Source organism: Gracilinanus agilis, chromosome 3 (genome assembly GCF_016433145.1).
Source record: "Gracilinanus agilis isolate LMUSP501 chromosome 3, AgileGrace, whole genome shotgun sequence".
Taxonomy (NCBI): Eukaryota; Metazoa; Chordata; class Mammalia; order Didelphimorphia; family Didelphidae; genus Gracilinanus; species Gracilinanus agilis.
This window is the reverse complement of record NC_058132.1, coordinates 625,242,120-625,259,390: the sequence shown is the minus strand read 5'-3', so window position 1 is coordinate 625,259,390 and position 17,271 is coordinate 625,242,120. Positions and strand designations below refer to the sequence as shown.

General features: G+C 39.7%; 2 protein-coding genes across 2 annotated transcripts in view; one reads left to right on the top strand and one right to left on the bottom strand.

Annotated features, from left to right (window-relative positions):
• The window catches only part of COL4A3 (collagen type IV alpha 3 chain), a 158,751-nt gene extending 144,351 nt beyond the window's left edge, over window positions 1–14,400 (bottom strand). Inside the window, exon 1 of the mRNA XM_044670796.1 lies at window positions 14,273–14,400. Coding sequence (XP_044526731.1) covers window positions 14,273–14,386 — 114 coding nt within the window. The 5' untranslated portion in view covers window positions 14,387–14,400. The remainder of the gene's footprint in view (window positions 1–14,272) is intronic.
• A 758-nt stretch (window positions 14,401–15,158) lies between these two features.
• COL4A4 (collagen type IV alpha 4 chain) overlaps window positions 15,159–17,271 on the top strand; it is a 155,261-nt gene continuing 153,148 nt past the window's right edge. The window contains exon 1 of the mRNA XM_044669450.1: window positions 15,159–15,383. Within this exon, the coding sequence (XP_044525385.1) occupies window positions 15,159–15,383 (225 nt within the window). The remainder of the gene's footprint in view (window positions 15,384–17,271) is intronic.

Sequence of the window (17,271 nt, the reverse complement as noted above, 5' to 3'; positions counted from 1 at the left end):
CCTCTGTTGACACAAGTCATCTTCCTCAATCCACCATATTGGGATTAAACTTCCTGCTCACCTTTGACTCTTAGAATCCTGAGATTCTTTGATAAGATATAAAGAAATAAAGAAATCCTTGAAAATTTCTTTCAGTTCAAAGATTACTTCCAATCCCTGTTTTAATTTACACCCCCAAACAGTGTCCCCTCCTTGAAATTATTACTTAATTTGTAAATATTTATTTATACAGTCAGACCTAGGAGATATCATGAGTTCAGTTCCAGACTGTCCCAATAAAGTTAATATCTCCATAAAGGGAATCACCCGAATATTTTGGTTTTCTAGCTCACATAAAAATTATGTTTATACCATACTATAGCCTATTAAGTGTACAAAAGTATTATGTCTTTAAAATACACACACTTCAATTAAAATACTTTATTGCTAAAAAATGCTAACCGTCATCTGAGCCTTTAGTGAGCTGTAATCTTTTTGCTGGTGGAGGGTCTTGTCTCAGTGTTGATGGCTGCTGTCTGTTCAGGGTAGTAGTTGCTCAAGATTAGGGATGCTATAGCAATTTCTTAAAATAATACAACAATGAAGTTTGTCACAATTCACTCTTTCACTTGAACATCTAAAGACCTTTGTAGGATTATTAATTGGCTTAATTTCAATATTATTGGATCTCAGAGAGTAGGGAGGCCAGAGAAAAGGGAGAGAGAAATGTAATGGCCTGTTGGTGGAGTCAGAACACACACAATATTTACTAATTAAGTTCACTGTATTATATGGGTGAGGTTGTGGTTCCCTAAAATGACTACAATAGTAAAATCAAAGATCACTGATTATAGATCACCCAAATACATATAATAATGATGAAAAAGATTGAAATTCTGGGAGAATTACCAAAACAAGACATGATATGAGTAGATGCTTTTGGGAAAATGGTGCCAAGAGACTTGTTTGCTACAGAGTTGCCACAAACCTTTAGTTTATAAAAACTACACTATTAATGAAGCTCAATAAAGCAAAACACAACAAAGTGAGATATGCCAGTATATACACTCACCTTTTCTCCACCAAAATAAACTATTTTATTTTGTCTTCATATCCCCAGTGCTTGATAAAGTACATATTCTCTATTAAGATTGATTAAGAATTACTTAATTCAGCTGGATGGCTGAGTGGATTGAGAGTCAGGCCGAGAGACAGGAGATCCTGGTTTCAAACCTGGCCTCAGACACTTCCTAGCTATGTGACCCTGGGCAAGTCACTTGACCCCTATTGCCTAGCCCTTACCACTCTTCTGCCTTGGAACCAATACACAGTATTGATTCTAAGATGGAAGGTAAGGATTAAAAAAAATTACTATTAATTATTAATTACTTATTATTATTATTATTATTTTTAAGATTACTATGGGGAGTAGAACCAGGAGAACATTATACACAGAGACTGATACGCTGTGGTACAATCGAATGTAATGGACTTCTCTACTAGCAGCAATGCAATGATCCAGAGCAAGGCTGAGGGACTTATGAGAAAGAAAACCAGCCACATTCAGAGGAAGAACTGTGGGAGGAGAAACACAGAAGAAAAACAACTGTTTGATCACATGGGTTGATGGGGATATGATTTGGGATGTAGACTCTAAACGACCACCCCAGTGCAACTATCAATAATATGGAAATAAGTCTTGATCAATGATACATGTAAAACCCAGTGGAATTGCTCGTCAGCTATGGGGGGGGGTGCCATTAGAGGGGAGAGAAAGAACATGAATCATGTAACCATGGAAAATTTTTCTAAAAAAGAAAAAAATTAAAAAAAAAGATTACTATGGGATCAATCCTAGAATAAGACGCACAACTTAGCTTCTAAATAACCATAGACTCACTCAGAGAATCCTAAGGGAATGCTCTCCGGTCAAAAGTTACTTCCTAGAGAAGTAATTTGAATAGGATGTGCTATTTACACATTTATGGCATTGGGATCAGTGTATTAAGATTGGGCTAATACCTCCCTTATTACATTTAAACACCATCCCTTTCACCACTCCATTTTAGATGCCAGAGAAAAAGCATTTGAAGAAAGTAAGATATAAAGAAATGTTTTTTGTCATTCATGGTCTTTTTAGTGAAAGCATTTGACAAGTTGCCTCTTAAGAAGAGAGATAGGTCAAAGAATTTAACCACAATATTTAGATGGAATAGTCTAAGATAAGCAGACTGATCACTTTTCCATGAGGACAAGGACAGAAGGAGGAGGATGTCCTTTCTGCTGACATTTTCAAATGATGTTATTAGAAAATACCAGCAGCAAAGAATGTTCTGAATAATATTTTTGAAAAGAAGAAACTCCCTAATACATTCCAGGAAGTTGATATTATGTCACAAATTAATGGAGAAACTAAACGAACAGAATTCTACTTTCGGGCAAGAGATTATTTCCTGTGACTTTGGACTAGTGCTTATCTTCAAAATTCTATCTTCCAATTCTGTGCCTTTCCTAAGTGGTCTTCTGTGTTTGGAAACATAGTCTGTCTCTGCCTTGTAGAAGTCTTAGCTTCCTTCAGAGCCCTGCTCAGATATTCACATGAGACCTATCCTGATCCTCTCAGTCTATTTGTGTCTCTGTCTCTTTCCCTCTCTTTCTCCCTCTGTCTCTGTCTGTCTCTCCCTCCTCACCATCTCTCTTTGACACTGCCTTTTTGCCTCTTTCTTTCCTCCTCCTCCTCCTTCTCCTCCTCCTTCTTCTTATCCTTCTTTCTTCTTCTCTCCCTCTCCAATCCCTGTCTCTGTCTTCAACTGCCTCCCTCTTCCTCTCTCTACATCCCTCTCTGATACTGCTCTCTGACAGAGAGGCAGAGCCTCTCTTTTCATTTCTGTTTCTCCCTCTTTTTCTGTTTATTTCCCCTTCTATCTCTCTCTCTTCCTCCTCCCCTCTTTTTATCTCCCCAGGAGTCTTTCCTCTTGTCTCTCCCTCCCCCACCCCAGCCTCTTGCTCACTCCATCTTTCTTCCTTTGATTGACTCCTCAAACAGAGCTCAGCTCAGACTCAGATCTTCATAAATGTTTGTTAAACTGAAATGACCTTGGATGTTTGTGTAGCACTTTACAGCTTTTGAAGCACTTTTTCCTAAACTTTTTTGATTCTCAAATCATTCTTGTGAGGTATGTGGGACAAATGTTTTCTATTTTTAGAGATGAGATAATAGGCTTAGAGAAATTAAGTAATGTACCCAAGGTCACAAGGCGAATAAGTGGGAAAAGTCAGGTCTTTTCCTACTACAATATTTTTTAACTATTATATTCTGTCTCTATGAAAATGTAGTTACCTATACTGCTGACTATAATACTCTGGGCCTCAGTTTCTTAATTTGCAAAATGAAGGATATGAATGACATAATGGTGAAGGTACTTTTGAGCTCTAAATTCCCATGTTTCATTTCCTTCCTTATTTCCCAATTATTGGGTAAATCAATCCAGGCAGATCTCAGTAGAAATTCAGTTTAGGTCAACATTCATTAAGTCCTGTTGTGTGTATAGCAGTTTAGTGGATAAAGAGCTGTACTGCGCCAGGAAGGTCTGGATTCAGATCTTGCCTCCAACATGTCCTGGTTGTGTGACTCTGGGCAAGTCACTTGACCTCCTAGTGCCTGGGCAACTCTCTGAAGCTCTAAGTCATAGAGAAGATGCCCATCTACAAAAAAGGAGCTTCCTCATCGTCAGTCTGGAATTGCCTACACCACTGAAATCACATCTTTTTTTCTGTCTCAATCCCTGCCTTCAGAGTACTATGTTAGCTTTGAATGAGATACAAAGACCTAATATGACAGTGTCCCTAGCCTTGTGGAATTTATAGGAAGGCCTATATACAAAGCAGCTCTAATAGACAAGAAGACAAGATTAATGCATAGATAAGTAGGATGGTTTCATGAGGAAAACACTATACTTTGAGACAGGAGGATCTGAGTGTGAAACTAAATTCTATCCTAAGAGACTATGAGACTTTGGAAAAATAATTTTCCAAACCCGGCTTTCCTCATTTAAAAGAAATGTGCAAGTTTTTAAATACCAAAAAACCTATTCTTTAAACTGTGCCTTATTGAGACCCCAAAATGAGGTGCAGTTGGACAGAAAAGGCAAGGAAACACTATTTTTGAGTGTCTTTGTATAGAAACATGAGGCTAAGATTATTTTGCATTAAAAATATTATTAAGTTTTTTGAAAACGAGTTATGTGAGCTACCACATGTGGTTGTGGGGAGGATCAAATGAGATAATTTATGTAAAGTTCTTTTTGAAAGCACCATAATAGGGGGCAGCTGGATTGAGAGCCAGGCCTAGAGACGGGAGATCCTAGGTTCAAATCTGGCCTCAGTCACTTCCCAGCTGTGTGACCCTGGGCAAGTCACTTAACCCCTATTTCCTACCTTTACCACTCTTCTGCCTTGGAGCCAATACACAGTATTGACTCCACGATGGAAGGTAAGGGTTTAAATAAAAAAAAAAAGAAAGCACCATAATAAAAAGTCAGCATTTAATGGACCAACATCTATTTAATCAATCATTCATCACGCCTTTATAAAGCCTTTATTTGGTAACTGTGCTAAGTCTACAGACTTAAAAAAATATTTTTATAAGGTCCCTTGCATTCTATTTCGAAAGGAAACATGTAAATTAACAGGTACATACAAGTACATACAGAATAGATGGAAGATAACTTTGCAGTTGCAAATTCTAGAAACTGAGGATCCTGGGAAGGACCTCCTGCAGAAAGAAGATGGAATTTCCTCTGAGTCTTGAAGGAAACCAGCATGGGAAAGGTGAGAATGTAGATAGAACATTCCATACACGGTGGGACAGGCAAGGTCACATCGATAAGGAAGAAAAGTTTGAACCTAGATGATTTCACAAATTATAAGAGCAATCAAATAATAGGCCCAATCATGCAATTATTGGCTTAGATCTAGAATTAAATTAGACTTAAGACCAAATTATTTGAGTACATATTTTATTATATGTGAGAGTTATTTTTGGTGAGTCAAGTGTTCAATAAAGCCCAAGAATAATTTTTATAGTTTTGTCTGCAGATGGTACAACTATGGTACCACATTTCCCAAGCAATGGCCTCCTTGGTCAACAAGAGTTAAGGCTGTAGTCAGGCCAGTATTCTAGATAACCTTCATCTTGAGGAAATAGCTTGGGAAAGCCAATACCTGGGGCTAAGGTCAGCCTGTGTATAAAAGTACCTGTTACCCAAGTTACCAATAATACTTTGTGCTAATGGTGGGGGCAATACCTTATTTTTGTTTTAAATCCTTACCTTCTGCCTAAGAATCAATACTGTGTACTGGCTCCAAGGCAGAAGAGCAGTAAGGACCAGGCAATGGAAAATAAGTGACTTGCCCAGGGTCACACAGCTGAAGTATTTGAAGTATTTGAGTATAGATTTGAGCCAGGACTCATCTCTAGGCCACTAAGCCACCTACTTGCATCCCCTTTGCCATCTTCTTAAAAAGGGTTGGCAGGATTGAGAGGTCTAGGCTGTGCTTTGGAGTCACAACCAGGACTCCCTGGGAGATGTGTTATCTTTTCTCCCAGAGTAACTTTGGTCAGTCTTGGGAGGGGGAGAAGTCTGTCCTTTGCACATTTACACACTTGATAAATCATTCTTCTTGTTACTCTTCTTCCTTATCTGCAAAATGAAGGGGTGGGCTTAATAGCCTTTAAAGTTCCTTCTAGAACTCTAAATGTGTGATCTGATGATGAAAGCATTTTTCTTCTCAACAGGCATGGGGTATTTCATGAAAATAATGCATTTATCAGATGAAGAAAAAGCTAAGACTTAGATTAAATGACTTTTCCAGGGTCTTGTAGGGTTGGAACCAAGCCCAATATAAGACTTTTCAACTTTATCAGAAAATAAACAAGGTCAGAAAACATTTCTAGGGTTAGCAGGGGAAAGGAATAATTGCATAGAGCATGAATGGGTAAATGAAAAAAACATTCATTAAGGATTTACTATGTGCCAGGGACTCACATCTTAAGTGCTGGGACTCAAACTCATTAAATTATCTCAATTGAATTCGCCATTTAAGTTCATCAAACCCTTAAAATTGTCTCATTAAAAAAGAGCCAGTTCCTGACTTTAAGGAACAAACATTCTTGTTTGGGAAGACAACACATATGTGGGAGTAGGGAGCAGGGAAGGAAGTTTTATTCTGGTGAGAAGGAAGGGGGAGAAGGTAATCTACACACCTAGTAGTAGACTGAAAATGAGATGGCCTGCCTGAATGTCTGAATAAGTTGTGATGTGGAAGCATGGTGTGGTGTCTAGGGCTAGCAGTAGATATAATGGGTTTTGTTGTTCAGTTGTTTTTAGTTGTGTACAACTTTTTATGACATCATTTGGGATTTTCTTGTCAAAGACACTGTCTGCCATTTCCTTCTCCAGCTCATTTTACAGATGAGGAAACTGAGGCTAACAGGGATAAATGACTTGCCCAGGGTCATAGATGCTGAGATTTGAACTCATGAAGATGAGTTTTCCTGACTTCAGGGCTGGCACTTTATCTGCTGTGCCACCTAACTGGCCCATATTTTGAGTCATTATTCAGCTCTTTTGGTCCCAAGGGTGAAAGCTCCAAAGATGAGTGAGGGCATGGATTCCTGAAGAACCCATTCAAGTTTCAGGTCTGCAATGGAGGAAGCCAGGCCAGGGAAAGGATAAGGTCACTAGGGGTAAGCAGATGGGGAGATGGCTTAGAACAGTGATTCCCAAAGTGGGTACTACCGCCCCCTCGTGGGTGCTATTGCAGCAATCCAGGGGTGCGGTGATGACTACAGGTGCATTTATCTTTCCTATTAATTGCTATTAAAATAAAAAAATTAATTTCCAAGGGGCTAAGTAATTTTTTTTCTGGAAAGGGGGAAATAGGCCAAAAAAGTTTGGGAACCACTGGCTTAGATGAATAGGCTATCAAGAAGAAACATGTTCAAGAAACTTCTTTGAAGCCCCTCTGAAGATTTTAGGGTCCAAGGTAAGTATTCCCAGGTGCTTAGGTCTCCCATTTCTTAGGGACTGTGTATATGAACAGGGTATTAGGTACTAGCCTTTAGCTAGAACCAAGGACAGAGAAGACATTGAGGTTCTAGGGTTAGGGTAGGACAGCACTGCTACAATAGAGGGAGTTAACCTACCCCAGTGATGGCAAAAAACAGTTGTAAGAGCAACAAACTTGGTAGCCCAAGTCCTGGATTTGAATTTTGCTTATTATTTAACATTCTGCAAAATTATGATCCATCATCATCATTATTGATTATCAGAGGAATAGAGCAGCCTTGTCTTTAGGGCTAAGTAGATGAGGAGAGGAGAGGAGAGGAGAGAGAGGAGCGAAGCTGGAATTAGATCCTATCCCTGGCATATGAGGGGGTTGGAGCTGGGGGGTTGGAGTGGGAAGGGAAAATTAAGTTTGATGTTCCCCAGATCCCATTTTTGAATGGAATCTTGCCCAGAATGGATGAAAGCTGATTACTAATGATTTAAGGAAAGGCCCTTAGGTTTCATCAGTCCTACAGGGAGCGCCTAGGTGGCACAGTGGATAAAGTGCCTAACTCAAAGTCAAAAAGACCCAAATTAAATCCAAACTCAGACACTTATTAGCTATATGACCCTGGGCAAGTCATTTAACCTCCTTCTGTCTGAGTTTCTTCACCTGCAAAATGATATCACCTACCTCACAGGGTTGTTGGGAGAAAAAATATATTTTGTTTTTCAGTCATTTTTCAGTCGTGTCTACCTCTTTGTAACCCGATTTTTTTTTGGCAAAGATACATTTCATTCTCCAGTTCATTTTACAGAGGAGGAAACTAGGACCAACAGGGTTAAGTGATTTACCCAGGGTCACACAGCTAAGTAACTGTGTCTGAAATCAGATCTGAAATTAGAAAGATGAATCTTTCCACCCCCAGGCTTGGTACCCTATCCACTGTGCCACCTATATGTCCATGATATGTATAATACTTTGTAAACATTAAGGTGAAATATAAATGCATTTATTAGGATAAGTAAATATGCACACACAAATATATATGTGTGTGTATATATCTATTTATATATGCATACAGATACATGTATATATATGCATATATATGTATATATATACATATATATATATATATATTACAGACAGATCAGAATTAAGAGTTGTATTAGAGAATAATATGAAGGTCCTAGGCCATCTGGGGCAGGGGAAGGAAAAAGATGTGGGAGAGAGGGCCACAGAATGGGAGCTAACTGAGAGGAGATTCATGAAAAACTTCAGCTACTTGGAAATTTTGCTTAGGGCTGGCCCCTTTCTTTCCTCAAGGAATTTAATTCCACAAGTACCTCCAATGATCAAAGTATTATGCTATATACTTTGCATGCCCCAGAAATCAGATGGAAAGGGGTCCTTCTATGACAGACATTCTTAACTTTTTCTGTGTCATGGACTGACATCCTTTGGCACTTTAGGGATGCCACTAGACCTCCTTCTGAGGAGAGTGTTTTTAAATGGATAAAATAAAATGCATAGGTTTCCAAAAGGAATTAATTATATTGAAACATCATCATTAAAATATCTTAAAACAAGTTTGCAGATTTCCGGATAAAGAACTCCAGCTCAAAAGCCTTCATACCCTAGAAAAAGTACATCACTGAATTCCTGTGAGGTCCACTTGCTTATCTCTTACTTCTTCTCCTTCCCATTTTCTCATTCTCCCATTTTCCTATCTTATGGGGATGATAAAGTGAAAACGGGGAGGGCTGAGCTTGTTTTTGTAGCACCAAGTCCTGGGCTTCCCTACCTAGGGTAGCACAGCTCCCCTCTCCCCTCTACAAATTCCTTGTCCAACCCCAGCTCTAGAGAGGCCAAATGAGATGATTTGGGTAACGTGCCTTGCTAACCTTAAAAACATCTTAGAAATATCCACTATTATTCTTGTTAAAAATGATGACTATGGTCTGTGAAAAGAGATAGTTTTATTACCTCTTTGCCAATTCTGATTCCTTCAATTTCTTTTTCTTCTCATCACTTTTATTAATTTCTAATGCAACAATAAGAAAATTTTAAAAATTAAATTAAATTGGTGATAATGGGAGGAGGGAGGGAATTAACTAGATATTTTAATATGACAAAATAGGTATTTATTTAAAAAAAATAAAAAACAATGATGTCTATGCAAAGCTAGAAGATACCTTACAGAAGTGTCTGGGCCCAGTTGGTCAAAGCACACAGAAGGCATGGGTGGGGGTGTTTTGTGTTGGCAACTTTGCAGAAACCCTGTGGGTGGTCTGATGTGGAATATGCTACGTTTGAGAAATACCACTAGAATCCTCGAGAATTTTAAGAACTGGACAGAACCTTAGACGTTATCTAGCTGAAACCCTACTCAAGGAAGAATTCAGTCTGCAGCTTCTCAGACAAGCAGTTATCCAGCATCTGCTGGAATGCAGCCACCTTGCTTTGAGAAATGTTAAGACTTCATGTTGTTATCTCTTTTCACTACACAGAAAAAGACAAGTGTTATTATTTAGATGTCTTTCTAGACTAGATAATTTAGCAGGTGCAAAGGAATGAAAAATTCTTCCCTTTTGAGCTGGTTTTAATGTATTTCAGGCAATGGGGCAGATCTGAATGTGAACTGACTGGGATGTGGAGCAAATTCGTCAAGACTAAGTAGATTAAAACAGGAAACCTTAAAGCAACAAGAACATTTTATGGTATAATTGGAAAATAGGATAATCAGAGGTTAATAATTACAGAGTACCACTATTTTAAGGATAATCTCTAATTACAATTAGAGTCATAGCTTTGTTTCCTCCTCCTGGATGCTACTCCAAAACGATTTACCAGAAATATGTCATATTCTTTCTCTTTGACAAAACACTGATTCCTCAGGGTCAAAGCAGACCAAGCATGTCGCTGACATATTCTTGCTATGTGTTTCTTGGCATTGTCTTGGCTAAATTTCAGTACGTTAAGGCTAGTACATAATTCATAATAGATGGAGGTGCCTATAAGTCTTTTCATGATGCCAAGAAGGCTTGAATGAGTCCATCCCCAGAGCTAGGTATGTAGGCCTTGAATTCTATGTAACCAAATTCTATTTCTGTTCAAAGCACCTGCGGGATCATTAAAAAAGGTCAAATCAATCAACATTTATTAAGTACCTCCTGTATACAGGACAATAACAGGATCTCAAACATTTTGGATTGTTAGTTCATAAACAAAATTCTGAATAAGTTGCATTAACAATTATTGTGTCTATTACTTTCCAATGGTTTCAAACAACTTTTCAATGTAATTTGTGATAATTTTGCTCACTCTCAGAGACCTAAACTCAATGTATTCAGTTATAATTTTTAAATTCATCATAAAACTAATTTTTAGGTGCTTTTAACTTTTCACTAACCTTATTAAATTCTCAGAGCAACTGTGAGAGGTAGTTAGGGCAGATATTGGCCTCTGTCTTTGACAAATAAAACAACTGAGTCTTGAAGAAGTTTGTTGACTTTCTATCACTATGGCTTGCTAATTATTCAACCCCATCCTCTCTCTTGAACTCCAGGCTTTGTCCAACTGTTTGCTTAGAGTCTCAACCTGGATATCTCAAACTCAAAATGTCCAAACTAAACTTGTCATTTTCCCCACCATACTTGTTCCTCCTTTCAATGTCTATATTTCTGTTGAAGAGACCACTATCCATTATTCCAGTCACCTAAACTTTCATAAGAAACTTGGACTCTTCCTTCTCCTTTACCTTCCCATCCTCTTGGTTGCCATTTTCAATTCTATCTCTATACTATCTATCATACAAAGGTGAAAGTTTCAGAAAAACCTGGGAAGACTTATATGAGCTGATGCAAAGTAAAGGGAACAGAACCACACCATTGTGCATAGTAGCAGCAAAACTAATGATAATCACCTGATACAGACATATTCTAATCAATAAAGTGATTCATGGCAAATCTAAAGGACTCAATGAAAAGTGGTATCTACTTTCATAGAAAGAACTGATGACTTTGAGGGTAAATTTCAACTCAAAGGGTTATAGTGAGAAAAGCACTTTGTAAACATTTAAATGCTTTCTAACCAGTCATTCCTCAAAATAATAAGCAGTATATATTTAAAACCATAAGCAAGTATCATCTGCAATGGGAACAAGTTAGAAGCCTTCCCAATAAGATCAGGAGTGAAGCAAGGATGCCCATTATTACCTGTATTATTTAACATTGTACTAGAAACACTAGCAGTAACAATTAGAGAAGAAAAAGAAATTGAAAGAATTAAAGTAGGCAATGAGGAGACTAAACTATCACTCTTTGCAGATGATATGATGGTCTACTTAAAGAATCCCAGAAAAATCAACTAAAAAGGTTAGTGGAAATAATTAACAACTTTAGTAAGATTACAGGGTAAAAAATAAACCCACATGAATTATCAACATTTCTATATATTTCCAACAAAACTCAGCAGCAGGATTTAGAAAGAGAAACTCCATTTAAAATCACTCTAAAGCAGTGATAGTAAATTATAGCCCGAGGGCCAGATGCAGCCCCCTGAAATGTTCTATCTGGCCTGGTGACATTATTCCTAATCTGAGGAATACAATGAGTAGGATACAATACAATGGAACTTTGAAAGAGTTGCCTTAGAAACAGACTGACAGATGAGCATTTCCTTTCCCCCTCTTTAAAAAGTTTGCCCATTACTGCCCTAGACAATAAAAAATATTTAGGAATCTATCTGCCAAGACAAACCTAGGAATTATATGAATGCAACTACAAAATACTTTTCACACAATTAAAACGAGATGAAAATAATTGGAAATCATTAACTGCTCCAGGATAGGATGAGCTAATGTAATACAAATGGCAATCCCGCCCAAAGTAATTCATTTATTCAGTGCTATACCTATCAAACTACAAAAAACTTTATTATAGAATTAGAAAAATGATAACAAAGTTCACCTGGAAGAACAAAAAATCAAGAATATCAAGGGGAATAATGTAAAAATTGAAAGGATGGGGGCCTAGCAGTACCAGATCTTAAACTGTATTTAAAGCAGAGGTCATCAAAACAATATGGTACTGGCTAAGAGACAAAAGGGTGGATCAATGTATCAATGGAATAGACTAAGGGTAAATGACCTCAGTAAGCTAGTGTTTGATAAACCCAAAGACCCCAGCTTTTGGGACAAGAAGTCACTATTTGACAAAAACTGCTGGGAATTGGAAAACAGGATGGGGAAAATTAGGTTTAGATCAACATCTTACACCCTAAACCAAGATAAATTCAAAATGGGTAAATGAATTAAATATAAAGAGTGAAATCATAAATAAATTAGGTGACATAGATTAGTATACCCGATAGATCTGTGGGAAAGAAAGGAATTTAAGACCAAGAAAGAGATAGAGACCACTGCAAAATATAAAACGAATCATTTTGATTATGTCAAATTAAAAGTTTTCGTACAAACAAAACCAAAGCAACCAAAATTAGAAGGAAAGCAACAAACTGGGAGAACATTTTTATAACAAAGCTCTCTGACAAAAGTTTAATTTCCCAAATATATAAGGAACTAAGTCAAATTTACAAAAAAATCAAGCCATTCTCCAATTGACAAATGGGCAAGGGCCATGAACAGGCAGTTTTCACAGAATGAAATCAAAACTATCAATAAGCACATGAAAAAGTGTTCTAGATCCCTCCTGATTAGAGAAACACAAATTAAAACAACTCTGAGGCACCTCCTCACACCTAGCAGATTGACAGCAAAGGAAAGTGATTAATGTTGGAGGGGATGTGACAAAATTGGGACACTAATACACTGCTGGTGGAGTTGTGAATTGGTCCAACCATTCTTGAGGGCAATTTGGAACTATGCCCAAAGGATTTTAAATGAATGTCTGCCTTTTGATTCAGTCACACCACTGCTGGGTTTGTACCCCAAAGAGATAATAAGGAAAAAGACTTGTACAAAAATATTCATAGTCGAGATCTTTGTCATTGCAAAAAAATGAAAAATGAGGGGGTGTCCATCGACTGGGGAATGGCTGAATAAATTGTGGTGTCTGATGGTGATGGAATATTATTGTGCTGAAAGGAATAAAGAAATGGAGGAATTCTATATGAACTGGAAGGACCTTCAGGAACTGATGCAGAATGAAAGGAGCAGAACCAGGAGAACATTGTACACAGAGACTGATACACTGTGGCACAATTGAATGTAATGGACTTCTCTACTAGTAGCAATGGATCAAGGACAATCCAGAGGAATTTAGGAGAATGAACGCTATCCACATCTAGAGAAAGAAGTGGAACCAGAAATGTATTAGCAAAATATAGGATCCACCACATATCGTGATAGGGATGTCATTAAGGTTTTGATGTTAAAGAATTGCTCTACTGCAAATATAAATTAGGTTTTGAACAATGATACATGTATAACCCAGAAGAAATGCTTATCAGCTTTGGGAGTGGGGAGGAGAAAAAGGGGGATCATGAATCATGTAACCATGGCAAATATTAATAAAAATTTTAAAAAATTAAAAAAGAAGTGCTTTCTAAATATTAAAGTACCCTTATTCTTCCCGTTGCCCCTCTCACATTTTAATACCTTTTAAAAAATAGTTGAGTATGTATTATGCCCAACTAATTGGGCTATCATTTTTAATCTCCATTAAGTGCCTTGCACATTAAAAGGGGTTGCCCAAGTGTTTGGAAATGTATTCCTTGCAGAGCCAGGACCCCAAATCAGCTTGTGTGATTTCCAGTCTTGAGTCCTCCACCAGAGCAACACTACTTGCTTTAAACTCAATCGAGTGATGCTTTTTAAAACAATTCTATTTTTCATCCACATATTCACTTTCTCTTAACGAATTAAAATCAACTGCCTCCCTTTTCCGTGTACTTTCTGCTTAGGGAAGAGGAGCTTCCTCACCAGATTTAAAACGAGGGACTTTCTATCAATTCTCCATCAAAGAACAGGGAATAGAGAAAGTTCTACTTAAATGTTTAGTTGTTCTAAACTTCTTCCACCCACCCTCACGACCCCAGGCTGGACAGCTCCATTCCCACAGAGCTCCAGCTACCCTCAGCCCTGTGGTTCCTCTGCACCCAGCCTACTTGGTACTGGGTTTCTTCTGCCCCTCCAGCCTGACGGATGCTCTCGGAGGGAAGCGAAAAGGGGACGTATGGGGCACAGAGACTGGGAGCAGCAGCCATAGAGCCCCTGACTCACCTTGCCCTCAGCAGGAGCCGCCACAAGGAGTAGCAGCAACAGCAGCCTAGTCAACAGCAACAGCAGTAGCACCCTCCTGGATGCGCCCCCGGGGCTCAAGTTTGCGCCAAACATATTCAGTGCCCCAGTACCAGATACCCTTTCGCCGCTTCTCAGGCTCCGCTCCCCATCCCTTCGCACCCCGCCCTCCGATTTCTTTCAGTTTGGGGGATCCTGGGCTGGCAAAGTTGGGCTGATCGCTCTCCTGAGTTTTCAGGGCGGGTACTGAGCACACCTTTTCCCCCTGTGGCACAGAACTAGTCCCGCTGTCCAGTCCCTTCCCCACCTCCGCCTCCCCAACAGAGGCCTTGGGCAGCAAGCAGCCTTGGGTGGGAAGAAGAGCGGCACAGGTCCCGCCCTCAACTTCTCCTGGGGCTCCCCCCACCCCGGGCGCAGCGCCTGCCTGGGAAGGGAGCGAGGGGTGGGTGGGCAACTGCTGCCCTTCCAGGGGCCAGGGGGAAGCCAAATTCGTGAAGGCAGTAACGGGCCGGGAAAGTCATGGTCCCCTGGTTCTGGGGAGCCCAAACTCCGAATCTCCCTCCCGCTGGGGCCGAGCAAGGCGGGGGTGGGGGCTGTTTTAGGGGAGGAGGTGGCGGCGACGGGTGGGGTGGAGGGAGTGGTCATCGGGACCGCGGGCGCATTGGCCCGGGAGAAGCGCCGTTTGCGAGTTGGTGTCCCGCGGGCTCTTTTCTCTGTCTGGGCCTTCTCGCCTTTTTTTTTTTTTTCAGCGGCCCGCACCTGGTCCTCCTTATCCCTCCATTCCTGGTGACGGGAGCTGGTCATGAATGTGTTTTAAGGGGAGCAAGAAATCTACACCCAATTTAGGGACGAGGTAGGGATAGGAGATATGCGCAGGACCTCGGAGTCTGTGGCGGCGGGCAGGGCAACTCCAGGAGCAGCGGGCATCAGCTGGAGGTACAGCTCAGAGCTGGGGTTTTCCCAGCCAAAGAAATGTCTGTCCGCTTGGCAGGCTCCAGGGTTTGGGGGCGCTGCAGCGGGTGGGGGTGGGGGAACACCTGTGGAGGAAATGGTGGAAGGGGGAAAGCCATCTAAGGGCGTAGGAGCATTTGGGGTAATGCTAAGGGGAGGGTGGGGGGAGTCAGGACAGAGGCTTTTTCATTCCAGTACCGATCAGCCAGTGGCTTCCATTGGATGCCTTCCCCTGGTTTGTAAGTTGATTTCTTTTGGGGGTAGAGTTACCGATCTGGCAGCGGGATCCGGAGTTGGCTCAGCCTCTGACCTCCTTTTGGCTCACATCCTCTAGAGCTCTGGCACCTGGTGTGAAATGCCAAGAGCAGGAGATAGCTAAGTGGAAAGAGAGCTCATCCCTTTCTCTGGGGCTTTGAGGTGGCTTTTCATGCTGAATCTTATCTGCGGAAATGCTAGGTGGAAAACAAAATCTCCAGCCTCACTACCGGGTTTCCCTCAAGAGTTGGGCCAAATTGAGGCTTTGGATGCATTTGCAATATCCATTAGGATGTCTTTAACTTTAGGTGGAAACGGTTTGTAGATTATTGTTTCTAGTTGTTGACTTCCGCAAGAGTTGAATTTCAACATCAAATCAGAGGTATGTGGCTGGCAATTTACTTTGGGAAAGACATCGTCATTTGCTTTCCATTAGAATCAGGGTATAATGAAGAAAAAGTATTTTGAAAAAATTGCAAATGCTTTTCAAGAAATTTTTACAAGCGACATATGTGGTAACCAGAATATTAGATAATCACCATAATCCATTCCCCTACTATACTGGATAAGTCAGTCAGTCAACAAGGATTTATTAAGTACTTACAATGTGCTAGACCTGTTTAAACAGGCATTTTACTATGTCACTGGAACTTGGGCTTTTACCAATTCATTTTTCTAAATTGCTTTTGAAATTTTCTCTGAGCCTGGGTCCAGTGAGTTATAGCTGTGCATCTCTCATCTTATATGCATATTTCAAGTACTTGTATGCAAGGTGGTAGGGATCTTGTCGGTATCATTTATGGAATTAGAGCAAAAGATGTATAATATATATTTACATATATATGTCTATTTTAACACAAACTGCTTTATAGGAAAATCAGATACCCTAGGATGGCTATATACTGACCACAAAAGTAAGTTGTAGAAGTGACTGTGTCTATTTCTAGAATTTATTTTGGGATACAGTCACCAGTGTATGACTTTCCCTGCCTTTCCTGTGAGATAGAAGAGCAGGTGCCCTCTTCAAGAAAGTGGATAGTATTCTGATATTCTATATGAACTGCCTTTAAAATGGATGGTGATGTTACTTCCTGGGGGGTGGGGGGGGAAGTACCTTAAAGCCCCGTGGAAGGGATCTTAATTTTATGAATGATGCATTCTGGAGGATTTCCAAATTTAGGCTGCAACTTGACTTTGCCAGAGGCAGAGTTACTTGGAAGAAAATAATTGACTCTGTGATTATATTTAGAGCAGAAGGTAGAGCTTCTATTAAGTCATGTTTACTACAAAGAGATCAGAAATTAAAAAGGACTTCAAAATGAAATCAAGCATATATAGGATTAAGAGTGTATTGTAAAAATATGCATAATTGAGATTATACTGGAGGCCAGTATTTTCACTATGTGAATGATGTAGGAAACAGTGCAGCAGTATGTCTTTTTTTTTTTTTTAAACCCTTACATTCTGTCTTAGAATCAATACTGTGTGTATTGGCTCTAAGAGGTAAGGACTAGGCAATGGGGGTTAAATGACCTGCCTAGGGTCACATAGCTGGGAAATGTCTGAGGCCAGATTTAAAACCACTTTAAGTCTTGTCTGTCTACTTGCACTAAGTACAAGTAACTCTGTTACTTTGTACTCCTAACTACAATCATCTGTCTCCATCAGCATCTCTCTAATCAGGCAATTGACTCCTCATAACTGAGAAATCTCTCTCTCTCTCTCTCTCTCTCTCTCTCTCTCTCTCTCTCTCTCTCTCTCTCTCTCTCTCTCTC